Raw genomic sequence first — 20,460 nt, 5'->3', positions numbered from 1 at the left:
CCCTTGGTGGAGCAGTGGTGGTTGGGGGCAGCCAACCAAGCCAGACAGGTGGGCGCCCAGCGGGCCCATGTCTTCCAGCGGAAAGGTAAAGAACACACCAGGTGCGCTGGCGGATGTGCGCGGGAAGCCTTCCCTGGAGCTGAGGGCTGGCACGGCCTCCTGGTTCGGCTCCTTCCTGTTGGTTCAGCAGGCGTTCGTGGTGGGGGCTCCTGAGGGAAGGCAGGGCCGAGGACGGCGAGGGGAGGAGGGAGTCTCCCGACCTGTCCCTGGGCTCTGGCCCCCTGCCCTTCCCCCCGGCTCACGGAGGGGAGGGCGTTGAGATTCTGCACCCCGTTCCCTTCTGACCCGCCAGGCACAGCACAGTGGGAGGGGCATTGGCAGCCACGGCTCCCTAGGCAAGGGAGGAAGCCAGGGGCGGGGGGCTGTGGAGGAGGAGAGACCCCTGGGTCCCAGTGGGCACCTTGTCAGCGGGTGCCAGGCAGGGCCACATCCCCAGGGCGGGGGCGGCATCTCCCTGGGCCCTGGTATCAGTCCCAGAGTCCACAGGACGCTCCTCGGGTTAACGTGTAACCACACGCCATCCCCTCCACCCTCAAAGCCGCCGGTGCCCACACGCGGGCCAGTTGGGGTGGGTCACACGGTGACATGGACACCGGGGAAGAGGGGCTGCCTGGAAAACCTGGCTTTTCAGCTCAAGTGAGAGCCACGGAGTGGGGGGTGGGAGCTGGGCCTGGGCTCCTGGGAACCCACGTGACCTGGAAGAACTGGGGGGCTGGGTTCTGTGCAGTCGGACGTCCTGGTCCCTGTGCAGCTGCCCCCCTGCCCTGGACAGCATGGCTGGCGTCCCTGGGCGGGGGTGGGGGGGAAGCCCCGACTCCCAACTCCTGGCCGGGTGAGGCCTGAGCCCCAAGGGCTGGGAACTGGCTGAGACCAAGACCAGGAGGGTTCTGGAGCCTGGTCCCAGGGCCCGGGGGCTGGGCTGGGCTGAGTTCCCGTGGCTCAGCGGCTCCTTTGTCCCCCGAAGCAGGCGCATGTGGGCAGGTGGCTGAGCCCGTTCTTCCTCACCTGTGCTGTCTACTTTCTCCTCTGGAGCCCTGAGAACCAGCCGTCCTGGGTCGGTGCCCTGATCAAGTGCCTGCCCATCCTCTACCTGGTGGTGTTCCTGTGGACCGTGTACCCCGGCGGGGGCTACAGCTTGCTCCTGCAGGGGGCCCTTCTGTGCTCAGCTGTGGGGGACTCCTGCCTCGTCTGGCCTGAGGCCTTCCTCCACGGTGAGAGGGGCTGTGTTGTGTTGTCCCTTCGGGACCCCGGCGGGGGGCGGGGGGTCCGGGGAGCAGGGGGCGACTCCCCAGCAGAGCCCCTGCCGAGTGCTTGAGCCAGTTGGCCTGCAAGGGCACTGGGAAATGGACGGCAGTGGGGGAGACATACCCAAACCCTGGCCCCCGAGGAGCTCTCCTTCCATGAGGGCGCGGGCAGCGTTACCTGAGGCTGTGTGAGTTGTCCAGGGGTCACGGTCCCGAGTACGCTGGTCAAGGACAGCCTCGCCGAGAAGGTAAAGTCTTGAAGCGGGTGCGGGGTACCAGCCAGGTGCCCTTCCAGGGAAGGCCCTTCCAGGCAGAGGGGCAGCAAGTGCAGAAGCCCTGTGGTGGGTGTGCCTGCTGGGTGAAGACGGCCAGGGGCTGAGCAAGATGGGGTGTCAGTCGGTGGACGGTTCTGAGCAGAGGAAGGAAGGAATGCAGTGCGCGTTTTTAGGTCACTCTGGCGCCAAGAGCGGGAGGAAAGAGGACCACCAAGGAGGCCAGCGTTGTAATCCTGGCAGATGGGGTGGTGTGGCCAGGGTGGGAGCTGGTGCTCGGGGACGGCCCTTTCCCTCAGGCTCTGAGGGCAACGAGCTGATGCCGGGAAGCAGGGGTCTCAGCAGGCGCACCCACCCCTGTCTCCTCCAGGCATGGCTGCCTTCGCCGTGGCCCACCTGCTCTACCTCTGGGCCTTCGGCCTCACTCCCCTGAAGCCTAGCCTCCTGCTGCCTGTTCTCCTGGCTTCCATCCCATATTATGGCCTCCTGCTTTGGCACCTCCCGCCTGACATGGTCCTGCCCCTGACAGCTTACTCCCTGGTCCTGGCCGCTATGCTGTGGCGTGGCTTGGCCAGGGGCGGGAGTACCAGCTGGGGCGCCCTGCTCTTCACGCTTTCAGATGCCGTGCTGGCCTGGAACATCTTCGTCCATCCCCTGCCCCATGCCCACCTGGTGGTCATGACCACCTATTACGCTGCCCAGACCCTCATCGCCCTGTCGGCCTTCCAGAGCCCCAGGCTCAAGTCCAACTGACTCGGGGCTGAGGCCGGCAGACGTCCACCCCCCTCCTCCCTCAAGGACCTGGGCCCCCAAGACCAGTGAGGCCAGAGAAACACCCTTGGGGGTGAGAGCCAGGCCCCCAGACTCCCATCTGCCGGTGCCAGTCTATCTGGAGACACAGAACTGTTTCTGGAATTCCGAATCGACCGCCACGTTCCCACTGCCTTCCCTCGGTTCCGATTCCAAATTCCAGGCCCCTCAACCAGACCCACGCTGGGCCCTCCCGAGCCCCCTGCCTGCTTCTGTAATCCCACATGGTCTCCATGTGTGCCTGCCCCTTCCCTCTGGCCCTAATCTATTTTTCTGTTGCCTAAGTAAAGTGGGTGTTGAAATGGTGACATCTCCATTATTTGGGGAGGGGTGGGAAGGGAGGGGTGATCACGATAACAGCAAGTGGTTCGTTTTCCTTTTTTTTTTCCCCCCACAAAATTTACCATTTTAACCACTTTTAAGTGTATGATTTAGTGACGTTAAGTACATTCACAGTGTTGTGCATTGAACACTCGCTGTGAGATCTACCCTCGGGACACGTTTTTACATGTACGACGCAATGTTGTTAACTATACCCACAGCAGACTCCCTGTGGACCAGTCCTGGTGCCCAGGACTTAGGGGGTATGGAATAACCAACCGCCCCCCCACCCCGGGCCCTTTGCTGGTGGTGGGGATTCATCATGCTCACTGTACAGGTGAGGATTTTACAGATCTGAGGCCGGGAGGAGACTGGTCAGTGTATTAGTTTCCTGTGGCTGCTGTCACAAGTTACCATAAACTGGGTGACTTAAAACAACAGATTTAGTCTCTCACAGTTCTGGAGGCCAAAAGTCCAAAATCATAGTGTTGGTAGGGGTGCCCTCCCTCCAAAGCTCTAGGGGAGGGTCCTTCCTGCTTCTTCCAGCTCCTGGTGGCCCCAGCCACATTCACATGGTATTCTCCCTCTGTGAATCTGTCCTCTCCTGAGGACACCAGTTGTTGGATTTAGGGCCCACCCTAAATCCAGGATGATCTCATCTCAAGATCCCTAATTACATTTCCAAAGACCCTATTCCTAACTAACATCACATCCATAGGTGCTGGGGCTTAGGACTTGGGCATATCTCTTTGGGGGTCACAGTTCAACTGATGACAGTCACATACAATACCAGGAGAGGAGAGGGTTGAGGAGATGAGGAAACTCAAGAAGAGACTTGGAGGAAGGGGCAGGTAGCAACACGGTGGGAATAGAGTACTAAAGAAGGAAGAACCTGGGTATGGCCCTCGTCCTGGCTGTGACCTTGGCAGCCCACTGCCCCTCTCTGGGCCTCAGGTTCTACATGTGAGGACAGAAAGCACTCAGAGCTGCTCTCCAAACCCTGCTCAATTTCTACAGACATGATGTGCTTTTAGGGACTCTTACAGCAGAGAGGAGACTTCTACATCCATGATGTGATTTTTTTAGGGACTCTCATAGCAGAGAGGAGACTTCTACATCCATGATGTGTTTTTAGGGACCCCCAGAGCCCACCCTTGGTTTCTAGTCCCTGCCTCACCTTCAGGCCAGGATCCCCACTCACCATAGAGGAAGGCCTCAGGCCAGAGGAGGCAGGTGTTCTCGGTGGGGGTGCCCTGCTCTTCACAATCTCAGATGCCACTTTGGCCTGGGATGCCTTCCTTCAGCCCCACACCCACTTGGTGGTCATGACCACCTCTTAACGCTGCCGAGGTCCTCATCACTCTGTCAGCCGTTAAGGGTGGGAGACTCATGACAGACTAACTGGGGGGTGAATAAGGTGAGCACCCTCTCCCCTCCTAAAGGGCCCCCCAGAACAACCTTCCACCCCAGGGAAACGTGCTAAAGGAGCAACATTCCCAGCCTCCATCTGTCTAAAGCCCATATTCTGGTTTTTTAAATTGAGATAGAGTTGACATAAAACATTGTGTACCTTTAAGGTGTACTGGTGTTGATTTGATACATTGATACGTCACAATATGATTACCCTGGTAGTGTTAGCTAACATCTCTATGGCATCACATAACAACCTTTTTTTTTTTTGTGGTGGGACCAATTAAGTCTTTTTTTTTTTTTTTTTAAACTTTGGGTTTATTTATTTAATTAATTAATTCATTTATGGCTGTGTTGGGTCTTCGTTTCTGTGCGAGGGCTTTCTCTAGTTGTGGCAAGTGGGGGCCACTCTTCATCGCGGTGCGCGAGCCTCTCACTTGTCACAGCCTCTCTTGTTGCGGAGCACAGGCTCCAGACGCACAGGCTCAGTAATTGTGGCTCACGGGCCTAGTTGCTCCACGGCAAGTGGGATCTTCCCAGACCAGGGCTCGAACCCGTGTCCCCTGCATTGGCAGGCAGATTCTCAACCACTGCGCCACCAGGGAAGCCCCCAAGATCTAGTCTTTTAGCAGCTTTGAAGTTTATGATACAACATTGTTGTCTGTAATCACTATACTGTGACCATGTTCTGTTTGGAGGCATTTATATCCAATTCCTGAAAACGTTATGATCGCAGCTTTATTGAGATACTCTTCATATACCACCAACTGCCCACTCAAAGTGTGCATGTGGTTTTTAGTGTTTTCACAGTTTTGCAGCTATCACCACAATCAATCTTAGAGCATTTTCATCACCCCCAGAAGAGACCCCGTGCCTTTTACAAATCACCCATCCCCTCCAGCCCAAGGAAGCCACTAGCATAATTCACTTTTTTTTTTTTTTTTTTTTTTTTGCTGCGCCGCGTGGCTTGCAGGATCCCCGACCAGGGATTGAAGCCGTGCCCTCGGCAGTGAAAGTGCAGGGTCCTAACCACTGGACTGCAAGAGAATTACCCATAATTCATCTTTAAATGTTGGTATTTCCAATCATTTGGGTTGTTTTCAGTGTTTTTTTTTCTTTTTTCTTTTAATTTTTTTTAAATTGAAGTATACTTGATTTACAATGTGTTAATTTCTGCTGTACAGCAAAGTGATTCAGTTATACATATATATATATACATTCTTTTTTTAATATTCTTTTTCATTATGGTTTATCCTAGGATACTGAATATAGTTCTCCAGGGACTTCCCTGGTGGTCCAGTGGTTAAGACTCCTCACTTACAATGCAGGGGGCGTGAGTTCGATCCCTGGTTGGGGAACTAAGATCCCCCATGCCCTGTGATGTGGCCAAATAACAAAAACAAAAACAAAAAAACGTTGAATATAGTTCTCTGTGCTATACAATAGGACCTTGTTGTTTATCCTTCAGTGTTTCATGATGATAAACAATTACGACTCTGCACTCAATTCCAGTGTGGGGCTTGCTCCCCACACCAGCAAGCCAATCTCCAACACCAGCTGGGCGTCCTACAAGTCAACTCAGTTCTGACACTATCCCACAGGTTAAGGACTCAGTCCTACAAGACTGCCACATTTTACCCCCCACCCCCACTTCAGATTCCAATCACAAGCCCAGGTTGTTAACCTGTGCTTCTGGCCAACTGGCTATAAATCAGAGGTTCCCAAGAACCCCCTCCTCGGGTTGAATTAATTTGTTAGAGCAGCTCACAGAACTCAGAAAAACGTTTTGCTTACTAGATCACTGGTTTATTACAGGATGTAACTCAGGAACAGCCAGATGGAAGAAGCACAGGCACAGGGCAAGGTGTGGCGAGAGGGCACAGAGCTTCCATGCCCTATCCAGAAAGTGTTCCTCTCCCCAATCTCCACGTGTTCACCAACCCCGCAGGCTAACTATAGATTGAGACTAGGCTGGGACCGGGTGGCCTGACCCCTACTTCAAGGTCACTCCCTCCAGTCCCATTTCCACCTGGCCCTCTGGCCACACAGGAATCCCCCCAGATTGCCCCCAGCCCTCTCCTCCCTCTTAGCCCTGACATGGGCTCTCCCCTCTGCCTGTGATGACGTCCCAATGCAGTTCTTCACTTGACCAAACCCTGCTCTTGTACGAAGACTCAGCCCCAACGTCACCTCCCACTAAGGGACAGGTGCTTCCTCGGTGCTCTCACCGTGGCAGCCCACTTCATGTCACTCTGCGGTTACCTTCCCAGTCTGCCTCCTCACCACAGTGTAAGCTTGGCCAGGGCTGGAAGAGGCTGTTTGCCCTTGGAGTCCCCGGTGCTGGTTGAGCCTGTGGTCCTGCCTGCAGGAAGCCATAGGTGTTGGGTAGTAAACACCTGCAGGCAGGCAGGGAATTGCTTCAAGATGGTGAACGAACACGGCTTCAGTTCTTGAACCACACGAGGAGAGGAAAGCATGGAGCAGAGAGACTGATGTCCACTGAGCAGCAAAAATAGTGAGAAACTCCTGGGAAGATTGAAGGGGGTTGTGAGCTGGTGGTGGAGGGGTAGACAGGGTTGGCAGCTGGAGCGGGTTAGAAAGAGGATAGCCACGGAGTCTGTAAAAAGAGAGTGTGGCCCCTCCTGGGGGCAGGCCCCACAGAACTGAAAACGTACAATGTTTTCATACATACAACTGAAAACATACAATTCAAGCAACATTATTTTTAACAGCCAAAAAGGTGGAAACCCAAATGTCCATCAGCTGGTGAATGGAGAAACAAATTGTCATCTATCCATTGAGTGGAATATTATTCAGCCACGAAAAGGAATGGAATATGGACGTTGGATGATTATCATTGTGTTCATCAATGGTAACATGTATACATTTTGGGGATGTTGACAGTGGGGGAGGTTATGCATGATGGGGGCAGAGGGTGTATGGGAAATCCCTGTGCCTTCTGCTGTTTTGCTGTGAACCTAAAAGTGCTGGTGAAAATAACTATGTCATGGGCCAGCAAACGTTTCCTGTAAAGGTCCAGGTAGTAGCTTAGATCAATCAGACCTGGGAGCAATGAAGGTGAGTGGACTCCAAATCCCATCAGGCCATGGGGTCATGACTTCATGAGCTGCAGTGACACAGAGAGTCCAAGTGCTCATGGGAGTTGTAGTTTAAGGGGGGGGCACGTCTATTTGGGGACAACAGATAATGAGGGACGAAGAGGTATTTTGATTTGGGGGAAGGAAGGGGTAAGCTGTTTCTCAGAGACCTGGCGCGACTGGTGAGGAGTGGGGAGTTGGAAAGCCTCCCTGGATGGATCCTACTGATTCGTCTTGTTCCCTCCACCCAGCCCCGGACCCCGTCACCATCACCGCCTGCATCAGCGCCTCGGGAGGCCACGGAGTCATCCTTACCTAGTCCTGCCCCCCGGGAGGCTATGAGGCCTTTGAGTTGGAGGTGGGCGGCAGCGGGACTCCAGGACAGCTCCTCTCGTGGGAGAGGCGTGTGGGTGTCGGGGCTCAGGCCGGCTCAGTCCTACTCAGCCACCATCACGACCGTCTGGGATGGAATGAGGGCCCAGTCTGCCTCCGTGACCTGCCACACCGAGAGCACAGGTGAGCAGAGCCCCACGGGGACAGAGAGCTATTGATACAATGACATTCTCTCCAGACCCCTTCACGCCCTGTTGTTGAGTCTCACCAACCCATGGAGTCCTCTTTGTTTGTGTTTTATTTCCTGCTTTCTTTAAACAGCTCTACTGAGTTGTAATTCCTATAACATACAACAGCTCACCCATTGAAAGTGAACCGCTCACTGGCTTCTAGTATATTTGCAGTATTTGCAACCGTTATTACCATCAATTTTAGAATATTTTCATTAACCCATGAAGAAAAGTCATCTCCTTAAGCCATCACCCCCTAATTTCCCCAATCCCCCACCAACCAGCCATTGGCAAGCTCTAACCTACTTCTGTCTCTATAGATTTGCCTCTTTTAGAGCTTTCCTAAAAATACAGTCACACAATATGTAGTCCTCTTTGACTGGCTTCTCTCACTTAGTATAATGTTTTTAAGGTTCATCCACTGTTCTAGTGTGTATCAGTGCTTCATTACTTTTTATTGCCAAAATAAGATTTCATTGTGTGGATAGACCACATTTTGTTTATCCATCTGTTTGATGGATCTGTTGGGCCATTTCTACTTTTTGGCTATTATGAGTAATGCTCTGAACATTCGTGTGCATGTTTCCATGTGGACGTATGTCTTCATTTTTCTTGGGTGTATACCCAGGAGTGGAATTGTTAGATCATATGGTAAGTCCGTGTTTAATCTTTTGAAGAACTGCCAAATTTTTTTCCAACACGGCCGCACCATTTTTCACCCACCAGTGGGGTATTTGAAGAAGTTTGAACCTCACACTCAGGAAATCTTTAATCATGTACCATTGACCGTGGTCATGGGCCTCCCTGGGCCCTGTCAGCCATTTCCTAGGAATGAAAGCCTCTTATGAGATGCGGTCTCTGATCTGGAGACACTGGAGTTTGGTGTACTGATAAATGGATGCTCTTCCAAACTGGGTTCAGTGGGTCCCACTGTCCAGGATTCTTTGGTTTAGCAAGAAGGGTCTCTGAGAACACAGGTCCTCTTGGATCCTGGACTGGATCACTCTTTCTGATGGGGAGGTGGGGGCTGCCCTGGGCATGGTAAGATGTCGAGCAGCCTCCCCGGCCTCCACCCACTAGAGGCCAGTGGTGCCACCATCGCAGCTGTAACAACCAGAAGTGTGTCCAGACATTGCCCGATGTCACCTGGAGGGCAAAATCGCCCTCTCTGAGAACGACTAGTCTAGGCCAAATTGGGGAAGAGTCACTCTCTAACAACCAGGTCTCCTGAGAAAGTGATGCCGTTGGATCAGGCTCCTTGGGAAGTGAGGACCTCAGGGGAAGAGGTTGGGTGGGAGGTAGGGCTCTATCCAGAAGCTTTCTCCTTTCCCTTCTCTGCCCTCGAATCTACCCTCTAGACCCTCTGATCACAGTCTGGGTGAGGACACAGGTAGGGGAGATGGGACAGCAGGAGAGCAGACCTAGGCTCTCACAGCCCTCCATGCCTCCGTCCCCCAGGGGCCATCGTCGGAGCCATAGTCGGTCCCCTTCTGTTTCTCATCCTGGTGGGCCTGCTGGTTTTCTTCCTGAAGAGGAGGTGAGACTCGGCGCAGGGATCATCGGGGGCCAGGAGGGAGGGGGCCTGGGGAAAGATGGGGATCCGTGGTTCTGGCCTCACTCCCCAAGCCTTTCATCCCCGTGTCCTTTTCCCAGGCATAAGAAGAGTGAGAAGAAACCAGCACCCAGGGATCTGGTATTCAGGTGAGTGGGTTTGGGGAGCATCCAAAAGACTCACTGTCAGGTCAAATCCAGCTGGTCACTGTATAGGTCAGAGGGCAGGGCCAGGGAATCCACCCACACCAGCCTCAGATCCCCCCCTGCGGCAGGGATCGCAATGCCTTCACCGCTGCCCACTCCCTAAGCAGCCTGGGCCGGTGGCTGTGGAATCTCTTTCAGTCTCAGTTCTGGGACTTCCATTCATTTATCCAAAAAGACATTCACTGAACCCCTGTTAAGTGTGAGGCACTGTTCTAGGTGCCGAGGAAACTGGCTGAAACAAAGATTCCTGCCCTTGTGGAGCTTACATTCTAGTACAAGCAGCCATTAATAAACAAGATGATTGGGAATTCCCTGGCGTTCCCGTTGTTAGGACTCCACGCTTCCACTGCAGGGGGCACGGGTTCCCAGGTCGGGGAACTAAGATCCTGCAAGCCGCGCAGTGCAGCCAAAACAAACAAACAAACAAAAAACAAAACCAAGATGATAAAGAATGTGATGCTTACTTGGAGACAAATAAAGCAAGAGGTGGAGGCAGGAAGGATGGAGGAATATTTTAAATAGAGTGTCCAGGAGAAGCCTTACTAAGATGACTGAGACGAAGTCATTTGAGGACAGACCTGAAGCAAGTGAGGGCAAGAGCCCTGTGCCCAGCTGGGGAAAAGGCATTCCAGGCAGAGGGACCAGCAAGTGCGATGGCCCCGAGGCAGGCACAGGCTTGGCGTGTTTGGAGAATGTAGTGTGTCCCTGAGGCTGAGCAGAGTGGATGAGGCGGGGCGGGGGCGGGGCGGCGGGTAGGAAATGAGGTCGGAGAGTTACCAGGTGGGATCAGATCAGGTTGGGCCTTGTAGGTGATAGTGGGGACTTTGGTTTTATCCTGAGATGGGAGTTTTTGGAGGTTTTCAATAGACCTGTGACACAGTCTCACATTTTTATGAAGCAAAGGCAAAAGTAGGGAAGCAAAGGAAGACGTCTGTATATAATCCAGAGGTCTGTTATGTCTTGGAGCAGGAAATAGTTAGAGGGAATCAGATTCAAGATGCCGTTTGAGTGTTTGAAGAGCAGACCTGGTTAAAGAATGGATGTATGGTGTGGGATTCAGAGAGGGCTCAAGAGTGAACCCAAGGAATTTAGCCTGAGCCCCAGGGAGGCTGGAATGGCCGTTACTTGAGACGGAATGACTATGCGGGGTGCAGGTTTTGGGGAAAGTATCAGGAGCTCAGTGGTGGACGCACTGATTTTGGGATGCTTGTCAGACACGTGAGTGAAGACAGTGCTGAATGGGCTGTTGGACACAGAGTTCCGTGGTTCAGAAAAATGTTTGTGCAAATGTCTTCATCGCTCTGAGTCCCCTTTAGGTTGGGTCAATCATCATCAAATCTCTATGTCAGAATGATCCCCAGGGATCAATAGAGGAGAGATAGGCCAGGGAGTTAAGGGATGTTGCGAGACCAGCTGAGACGGCCTGGGTGCAAGAGAAAGAGGCATAAACTGAGGGCATGGCCATCAGAGGCAGGGGCATGAGGGAGAGTAAATACGATGATGTCCAGTTTCTCCTTCGCCATAGAATCTGTCCTGGCCAGCGGCCCGCCCCACTCACCCTGTGACCTCTCCCCTCCTTACCCTGTGTCCATTATATGGCATCTGCAACAAATCACTGCGCCCATTGGATTCCAAGTCTGGCCCCACCTGTATGCTGAGCATCTTGCCCTCCTCAACCTCAACGTGCGTGTTTGGATGTCCCAGCGATGACGCTCGAGGACACACAGGTGGAGATTCCAGGAGGCAGGTGGGAAAACAGCTCTGAAGCTCAGGAGGGGGAGAAGTAGGGACTGGCAACGGAGATTCAAAAATCACAGATGAATGGATGGAAAGCGAAGCTAAGGAAGTGGACAAACCCCATAAGAAGTGTGTGTCCAGTGAGAAAGGGGGGCTTGAGGATGGACTCCCGGGGATGCCCACCTTTTAGGATGGGCAGAGGACCAGGGGCCCACCAAGGAGATGGAGAAGCAGCAGCCAGAGAGGCGGTGGTGGTGCAAACCAGGAGAGGGTGTTCAGGAAGAGGGTGGATCCGGAAGAAAGGAAGGCGCGGTCAAAGGTGCTAAATGCTGCTGAGCACTCACGCGAAGGATGGACTGAGAGGTGGCCTTTGGAATTGGTGATAAGGAGGCAAATAAGATAGGGGACTTTGAAAAAAGTCCTTGTTCCCCTGTAGTCGTGGTGTAGACACCAGGCCGTGGTGAAGGGTGGGAAGGAAGCAGAGAAAACCGGTCAGTGTGAGAAGTTTGAATGTGAAGGTGTGTTTTCATAGGTCTTATTATTGTTTAGGTGTGATACGGCCAAGGGATCCAGAGACAGACACCACTGAAAGATAGTTCATTACAATCACAGATCCCAAGAGAGGGATTACACGTTAACACCAAGCAAGGCCATGCAGAGAAGCACCAGGGTCAGCTGGGAGGTCGGGGAACACCTGAGGAAGAGGCTTTATTGTGGTTTCTGCCGGAAGAAGTGGGCAATCCAAGGCAAACGGGTTTAGCTGGAATCATTTCACTAGACTCTGATGCACAGGGCCCGACCCCTGTTCCTGGCGGGGATTCCAGCAGATGGATCCCGATAGGGGAGGTGGTGAGGGTGTGGATTTAATCAGCTTCTCAAGAAGGAGAACTGGGGAAATCCCTGGCGGTCCAGTGGTTAAGATTCCAGGCTTTCACTGCTGGGCCCAGGTTCAGTCCCTGGTCAGGGATCTCCCACAAGCCATGCAGCGTGGCCAAATAAATAAACAAAAGTGTAAAAAAAAAAACCCAAAACCAAAAAAAAAAAAACAATCACGCAAAAAAGAAGAAGGTAAACTGATGAACCTCCAACCAGGGTCTCAAAACTGAGTCAAGACTGTATACATAACATTGTATATATAACACTATACTACAAGGGGAAGAGAGACAAAGAGCTGGAGCTGGAGCCACAGGAGGTCAAAGGATTCTTTTTTTAATACAAAAGCGAGATTAGCATGTTTACACACAAAAGGGAAAGAGGAGAGGGGAGAGATACAGCAGAGAGGGAAGAACCATGGCTAGAGAGGGCCTCAGGGAACTGGGGCCCAGAGAAGGGCAGTGGTCCTAAGTGGGAGAAGAAATACCCTTTCCTTCTTTTTTTTTCCTTTCCTTTTTTTGAGTCAAAACAAATTTTGATTGTGGTAAAAAACAAACAACCTCCAAATAACAAATTTACCACCTCAACCATTTTTAAGTGTGCAGTTCAGTGGTATTAAGTCCATTCACATTGTTGTGCAACCATCACCACCATCCATCCATAGAACTCTTTTTTTTTTAACTTTATTTATTTATTTATTTATTTATTTATTTATTTATTTAGGTCACGCCACGTGGCTTGTGGGATCTTAGTTCCCCGACCAGAGATTGAACCCGCACCCTCGGCAGTGAAATCGCAGAGTCCTAACCACTGGACCGTCAGGAGATTCCCCATAGAACTCTTTTCATCTTGCAAAACTGAAACTCTGTACACATTAAACACTAACTCCCCATCTCCCCCATCTCCCAGCCCCTGGAAACCACCCTTCTACTTTCTGGTTGTATGAATTTGATGACTCTAGGTGCCTCATATAGGTGGAATCGTATTTGTCCTTTTATTTGTCCTCTTGTGACTGACTCATTTCACTCAGCATAATGCCCCCCAGGTTCATCCATGTTGTTGTATGTGTCAGAATTTCCTTCCTTCCTTAGGAAGAATAATATTCCATTGTATGGTTAGACCAAATCTTCTTTATCCATTCATCTATCAATGGACACTTGGTTTGCTTCCACTTTTTAGCTACTGTGAATAATGCTGCTATGAACATGGGTGTACAAATATCTGAGACCCTGCTTTCAATGCTTTTGGATATATGCCTACAAATGCAATTGATGAATCAGAAACAAAATCACTAACTTGAAAAGATATCTGCACTCCCATGTTCATGGTAGCATTACCCACAATAGCCAAGATATGGAAACAACCTGTGTCTATCAATGGATGAATGAATAAAGAAGGTGTAATATAGGGCTTCCCTGGTGGCGCAGTGGTTGAGAATCCGCCTGCCAATGCAGGGGACGTGGGTTCGAGCCCTGGTCCAGGAAGATCCCACATGCCACGGAGCAACTAAGCCTGTGCACCACAACTACTGAAGCCCGTGTGCCTAGAGCCTGTGCTCCGCAGCAAGAGAAGCCATCACAATGAGAAGCCCTTGCACCACAAAGAAGAGTAGCCTCTGCTCACTGCAACTAGAGAAAGCCCATGCACAGCAACAAAAGACCCAACGCAGCCGAAATTAATTAATTAATTAATTTTAAAAAAGAAGGTGTAATATACATATAGAATGGAATATTATTCAGCCGTAAAAAAGAATGAAGTGGGCTTCCCTGGTGGCGCAATGGTTGAGAATCTGCCTGCCAATGCAGGGGACACAGGTTCGAGCCCTGGTCTGGGAGGATCCCACATGCCGCGGAGCAACTGGGCCCGTGAGCCACAATTACTGAGCCTGCGCGTCTGGAGCCTGTGCTCCGCAGCTAGAGAGGCCGCGACGGTGAGAGGCCCGCGCACCGCGATGAGGAGTGGCCCCCGCTCGCCGCAACGAGAGAAAGCCCTCGCACAGAGACGAAGACCCAACACAGCCATAAATAAATAAATAAATAAATAAATAAATTTTTTAAAAAAAGTAACATTTAAAAAAATAATAAAGATGCTGTGATGATCCATGTACAAATCTTTAAAAAAAAAAAAATGAAGTAACGCCATTTGTGGCAACATGGATGGACCTTGAGGGCATTATGCTAAGTGAGATAAGTCAGACAGAGAAAGACAAATACGGTATGAGATATCACTTATACAGTAAGTCCCTTACACACAAATGAGTTCCGTTCCAAGACTGCGTTCATAAGTCCAACAAAGTTAGCCTAGGTACCCAACTAACACAATTGGCTATATAGTACTGTACTGTAATAGGTTCATGATACTTTTCACACAAATAATACATAAAAACAAGCAAACACAAAAAATAAAACATTTTTACTCTTACTGTACAGTACCTTGAAAAGTACAGTAGTACAGTATAACAGCTGACATACAGGGGCTGGCATCGAGTGAACAGGAAAGAGTTACTGACTGGAGGAGGGAGAGGAGGTGGGAGATGGCAGAGCTGAAGGATCCTTGGCCATAGGAGACAGAGGGCAAGCTGCAATTTCACTCACGCCTTATGTGATTGGACATGCGAACACACATTCGCGTCTTTGAAAGTTCGCAACTTGAAGGTTCGTATGTAGGGGACTTCCTGTGTGTGGACTCTAAAAAAAAACTCGAGGGAATTCCCTGGGGGTCCAGTGTTTAGGATTCGGTGCTTTCACTGCCAGGGGCCCGGATTCGATCCCTGGTCGGGGAACTAAGATCCCACAAACTGTGCGGCGTGGCCAAAATTTAAAAATTTAAAAAACCTCAAACTTGTAGATACACAGAACAGACTGGTGGTTACCAGAGGCAGAGGGTGAAATGGGTGAAGATGATCAAAGGTACAAACTTCCAGTTATAAATAAGTCCTGGGGAGGTAAAATAAGAAAACCAAATCCTTTTCTTTTAATCCAAGCGCACAAGGTTAAAGGAGGTTATGTGCCCCTCTTCCCCCACAGCGTCCCAGGGGGCATCCTGGCTGAAGACTTGGCCGACCTCGTCAGGAAACACGAGAAGGACAGCGGCTGTGGCTTTGCTGAGGAGTACCAGGGCGGGTGAGAACAGAGGGGGCCGAGCCGAGCCCCACGTGCCCACGGAGACCTTTCCACCCCTTTGGGATTGAACAGAAGCAGGGATACATACTTGGTTGGCTCATACAGAAATTCTCAGCCATGATTATCCACCTTTTTGACTCACTGAACTCTTACTGTAGTGTTGGTTGGATGGGTTAATCCTAAAGCAGCACCTTGGCTTTCCCCTGACCCCTCCTCTCTCACCTACCTCTCCAGTCCCCATCCTCCTGTCCAACCTCCCAAATGCCCCCCGGGGATGGTGCACACACTCGTCCTATTTCTTTCTTTCTTTTTTTAAAAATAAATTTATTTATTTATTTATTTTTGGCTGCGTTGGGTCTTCGTTGCTGCGCGCAGGCTTTTTCTAGTTATGGCTCGTGGGGTTAGTTGCTCCGCGGCACGTGGGATCTTCCCAAACCAGGGCTCGAACCCGTGTCCCCTGCATTGGCAGGCAGATTCTTAACCACTGCGCCCCCAGGGAAGTCCTACTCGTCCTATTTCTGTAGGTGCTACAGAATTCCAGGGTGTAAGGGGTGAGCGGGGTGGCACTTAGGAAGGCAGAGGGAGCAACGCGGGTATCCCTGGGGGAGGGCAGAGAAAATCCAGCACGTGTGCACCCTCCCCTCACTTCGCCCCCAGCAACTGGCCCTGGAGGACCACAGCCAGTCCCAGACGGTGGCCTCAGCTCCGGAGAACAGCGCCAAGAACCCTTACAGAAACGTGCTGCCCTGTGAGTCATGAGCCTCTGCTGACTTTGTTCTCAGCCGTGACTTTGTCAACACCCCAGGCCTGACCCCTGCCCCTTATTCCCCGTGAGGGACAAAGCTCTTGCCCCCGTGAGCTGAGAAACCCCAGGCCGGCTCCTCCCGCCGGAGGTCCCTCAGCCCCTCTCCCAGCTCCCCTTGTCTGTGTGCAGCGTGACGTGTCGGCGTGACCTCTATCCCTGGGTCTCCCGCCCTGCCCCCTGCATCGCTAATGCCGGCCTCTTCCCCTAGATGACTGGTCCCGTGTGCCCCTGACACCCCTCCCTGGGGAGCCGGGCTCCGAGTACATCAACGCCAGCTGCATCCCTGTAAGGCTGCGGCTGGGAGCCGGGAGGATGCTGAATGAGCGTCGGAAGACGAGGGCCAGGTGAGGCGGGACGTGACCTACCTCTTTCCTCACCCAGGGTCTCTGGAGCCTCCGGGAGCTCATTGCAGCCCAGGGCCCCCTTCCCCACACTGTGGGCGACTTCTGGCGCCTGGTGTAGGGGCAGCGGAGCCCCACACTTCTCATGCTGACCAACTGCGTGGAGTCTGCCCGGGTGAGAGGACACCTGGGTCCTGGGTGCTGACCCCTGAGCTCCAGCCCGTGACCCTGCCCCAGACACTGATCCCAGGGTAGCCCTTGACCTAGACCTCACTGATTCCCTCCACCACGGCCCCAACCTTCCTGTCTCCCCCAGTCCGCCCATTTGTCCACCTACGGGGTGAAGCTGATCTCAAGGACCTTGGGAGAGAAGAGTCCTCCCGGCTGGGATGAATCTACACCTGGCTGCCCGTGGGTCCTGCCTTGTCACCAGAGCAGGGGGGATTCCCCGGCACTGAATACAAGAGCCACCCTGCGGAGGGGCACCAGGGAAGGTGCTCTGGGGCCTCCTGTACTCTGACCCGCCCCAGTCTTCCCCCAGGTGAAGTGTGAGCATTACTGGCCTCTAGACGCCCAGCCCTGCACCCATGGGCACCTACAAGTGACCCTGGTGGGTGAGGAGGTGATGGAGAACTGGACAGTACGAAACCTGAAGCTCCGGCACGTAAGCCCCCACCCCACCCCGTCAGCCCCACCTTGACCCTCAATTCCTCCCCCGTGTTATTCCAGGCAGTCCCCTCCCCAGAGCTCCCCATGAAGTCTAAGCTTTCGCCACTCCCGCAAGGGACCACAATGTGCCCCAGGGATGTCCCCCCCGGTCAGAAACCAGCCCCCGGGTCCTGAGCTCCCCCCAACTCCCCTCCCTCTAGATGCAAGAGCAGAAGACTTTATCTGTGCGTCAGTTCCACTACGTGACCTGGCCAGACCACGGCGTCCCCCACTCCCCAGACCCCTTGCTGGCCTTCTGGAATATGCTCCGGCAGTGGCTGGACCAGACCGTGGGGGGAGGCCCCCCCACTGTGCACTGCAGGTGAGGACCAGCCAGAGCCCTCTGCCTGTGAGGAAACTGCCCCCTTGGGGCTCAGAAACCAGGGTTCTCTGGGTCCTTAGGAACTTCTAGAGGAGGTGGAGGAGATGGGGAGGGGACGGAGAAGATGGAGGCAGAAGGTGAAGGGCGGTGATGCAGGTCGAGAATGATGATAAAGGTGAAGAGATGGGAAAGAAAGAAAAAGAGGTAAAGGAGGAGGCATGCATGGGGAGAAGGAGGGAGGAGGGGTGAAGAGCAGGAGGGAGAGGCAGCCAAAGGTTTTAAGAAACATTTAAAACAGCTCCTTGGGTGAATTCCCTGGTGGTCCAGTGTCTAGGACGCAGCACCTTCACTGTCGAGGGCCCAGATCCCACAAGCTTCACAGCGCGGCCAAAAAAACATTTTTTTAAATAAAAAATAAAATAAAATGGTCATTTTCATGTTTAAAAAAATTTTTTAAATGACAAGCTTGGGAGCTCATCTTCCGGTGTGTGAACCCTAGCTCTGTCACTTACTAGCTGAGTGGCCTGGGACAATCGACTTCACCTCACTCAGCCTCCATTGCCCCATATGTAAAATGGGCACGCTCAACTAATGGTTCCTACCTCTTAGGAGTGGGAGGAGTGAAAAAAGCACATAAGGCACCTGGAACAGGGCCTAGGAGATAGATAGAACACAGAGCATAGTCATTTGTCATTACTTCCTACTTAATTAAGTAACCCCCACTTAACATTGTAGCCTCCAGAATAGTCTCACTGAACACCCTGACCCCTGGGTGCTCCAAACACAGATGCCTCCTGTCAGCTGAGACTCCCCCCTCCCGTGGTCTGACCCTTCTTGTCTCTGCCTAGCGCTGGCGTGGGCCTCACGGGCACCCTCATTGTCCTGGATGTCCTGCTGCGGCAGCTGGAGTGTGAGGGCCTCATGGGGCCCTTCAGCCACGTGATGGAGATGTGAGAAAGCCGGCCACATATGGTGCAGACTGAGGTGATGGGGACCCTCCGGCACAGGGTGAGTGGGGGGCGGTGGGGCCCCAGAGGAAAGCAGGCCGAGGCTCAGTAGCGCACCCTCACCTGCCCGTGCTCTGTCCCCAGGCCCAGTATGTGTTCCTGCACCAGTGCATCCTTAGGTTTCTGCAACAGTCATCCCCAGTGCCCGCTGAGAAGGGGCCCCCCTATGAGAACCTGCTTTTCGAGAATGTAGCTCCTACAGAGGCCTAAGTTGTGGGAGGGCTGAGACCCCAGCCTATCTAGACTCAAATTCTGCATCCCTACTTCAGCCCAGATACCTGGACCCCTGGGACAGCAGAGGGCTGGGGTCCCACACTCCTGGGCCCTGCAGGAAGAGGGGGCTGGCAGCCTAAACTCCTGCTTTCCGGAGGGGGAGAGAGGTCAGGTGGGAGCCCAGATCCTGGATTTCCAGTTCCTTGAAGAAGGAGAGGGATGGGATCTAGGATTTCCTTGTTGTTTTTTGAGGGAGGAAGAGGCTGCAGGGTCTCAAGGGAACAAGCTGAATTCTGAGGAAGAGAGAAGTAATGAGGGTCCAGAATTCTGGCCACCCAAGGAGCAAGGGCAGGCCAGGCAGGATCCTGCCCATATTTTACTCCAGAAACTAAATCATCAGTCTTCGAGGATCTGAGGTTTCCCTGCACCCCACTGCCTGTACATATTTTTTCTTTTATCCCATAATTTATTAAATCACTATTCTCCCCAGAGACACTTGCCCCATTGGATTTCTGGGTCTGGAAATAATATTGGGGTGGGTTCCTGATGTTTAGGTACTGAGGCCAACGTCCTAGGGAGGAAACTAGAGGGACTCACAATTTGCACCTGAAAAATGTAGGTTTGGACAGTTGAGTCTCTCGGAGAAGGCTGTAGGTCTAGGGTCTGGGCAGTGTGGACTTCGCTTCGCTGGAGCTAGGAGCATGGGGGCTTGCCTTCTGGGCCCGGCCTTAGGGGAACTTAGAGGGTGGAGTGAAGTCTGTATCGGATTTGCTGGAGAATTTCACGCTTAATCTCCCGTCTGGATATCTGAATAGCTGGGTCTCTGGAGAGGGTCTTCTGGGTTCTAGAACCCGATATCCTGGAGCCCGGTGCTATGGACAGTCCCGGGGGCTGGGGTGGGGAGAAGGGGTCTGGATGCCAGGTGGCTGGACTAGAAAGCAGAAAATCCTTGGGACCAGGATAAATATCCGTGGGCGCCCTGGTGCTTCCAGGCTGGGGCGGGACGAGGGCCGGGGCGGGGTTCTCCACCTTCCAAACACGCACGCGCACACACACATACACACTCCCACACACAGGCTTTCTCTCACACACATATACACGCTCACACACACGCACACGGGCACATACACACCCCGCGCCGGCTCCGTTCGGCCGAGCCCCCGCCCCACAGCGCTCCGCGATCAGCACCCAGGACAGCGCCAGCCACACGCGTGCGGGGGCGGGGTCCGGGCGGGGCCGGCGCCTCGGTGTCTCTCGGGAGGGTCCTGTCTAGCCACCGAGCAGGTAGGAGCCGCTGGAACCCCCTCCCTAAGCCCCATCCTCATTCCCATCCCTAGAGAGATGGTGTGTGTGTGTGTGTGTGTGTGTGTCTGTGCGTGTGTGTGTGTGGTGGCGGGGACACTGGGAGAGACCAGCAGATGGAGTGGGAGGGCTGGAGCCTGAAACGGGGAGAATGGGATTTAGAGACAGGTGTGGAGACAAAGAGCCAGAGGGAAGGGAGGAGCAGGCAGTGGAAGAGGGTGCGAGACCCCGGTAGACTGAGATCAGACAACAGGCAGAGGCCAGACAACCCAGACGGAGGAGAGGCGAGAAGCCGACGGGGAGACGGACCTCGATGTGGGGTCGAGAGAGGAATGGAGGCCGAGGCGGTCACGAGGACAGGTGTGAAGAGAGAGCTCAGGGTGCGCGGAAGAGACAAACAAGCTGAAAATGATGTGGGGGCCCAGCCAAGGCAGCAGGGCAGCCGCCCGCCCCCCACGTTCCCCGCAAGAGTGGGAGAGGGAGGGCAGCCTGAG

At 53.1% G+C, this 20,460-nt stretch overlaps 3 protein-coding genes across 4 annotated transcripts in view; 2 read left to right on the top strand and 1 right to left on the bottom strand.

Annotated features, from left to right (window-relative positions):
* Positions 1-7,613, bottom strand: part of RPL28 (ribosomal protein L28) — a 138,304-nt gene extending 130,691 nt beyond the window's left edge. Inside the window, exon 1 of the mRNA XM_068527740.1 lies at positions 7,603-7,613. The gene's annotated coding sequence lies outside the window, so the exon portion shown is untranslated. The remainder of the gene's footprint in view (positions 1-7,602) is intronic.
* On the top strand, positions 589-2,690 carry TMEM86B (transmembrane protein 86B). Of its 2 annotated transcripts, none has more exons than XM_068527808.1 (3): positions 589-696; positions 1,025-1,271; positions 1,947-2,690. In XM_068527808.1, exons 1-3 carry the CDS (start codon positions 646-648, stop codon positions 2,327-2,329), a joined length of 681 nt encoding a protein of 226 aa, XP_068383909.1. In that variant the 5' UTR covers positions 589-645; the 3' UTR covers positions 2,330-2,690. The 2 variants fall into 2 exon arrangements, with proteins under 2 accessions (XP_068383909.1, XP_068383910.1); XM_068527809.1 differs by having other exon boundaries at positions 592-696; positions 1,028-1,271.
* Positions 6,945-18,661, top strand: PTPRH (protein tyrosine phosphatase receptor type H). The gene is given in 12 exon segments (XM_068527189.1): positions 6,945-6,989; positions 7,467-7,731; positions 9,237-9,315; positions 9,432-9,479; positions 15,173-15,259; positions 15,922-16,016; positions 16,282-16,358; positions 16,455-16,589; positions 16,956-17,078; positions 17,284-17,444; positions 18,293-18,428; positions 18,536-18,661. Coding segments are annotated over 12 exon segments (1,335 nt in total). The 5' UTR covers positions 6,945-6,986.
* Positions 18,662-20,460: the final 1,799 nt, after the last annotated feature.

This window comes from Eschrichtius robustus, chromosome 19 (assembly GCF_028021215.1).
Source record: "Eschrichtius robustus isolate mEscRob2 chromosome 19, mEscRob2.pri, whole genome shotgun sequence".
NCBI lineage: Eukaryota > Metazoa > Chordata > Mammalia > Artiodactyla > Eschrichtiidae > Eschrichtius > Eschrichtius robustus.
The sequence above is the reverse complement of the archived record's forward strand: the minus strand, read 5'-3'. Positions and strand labels throughout refer to the sequence as shown.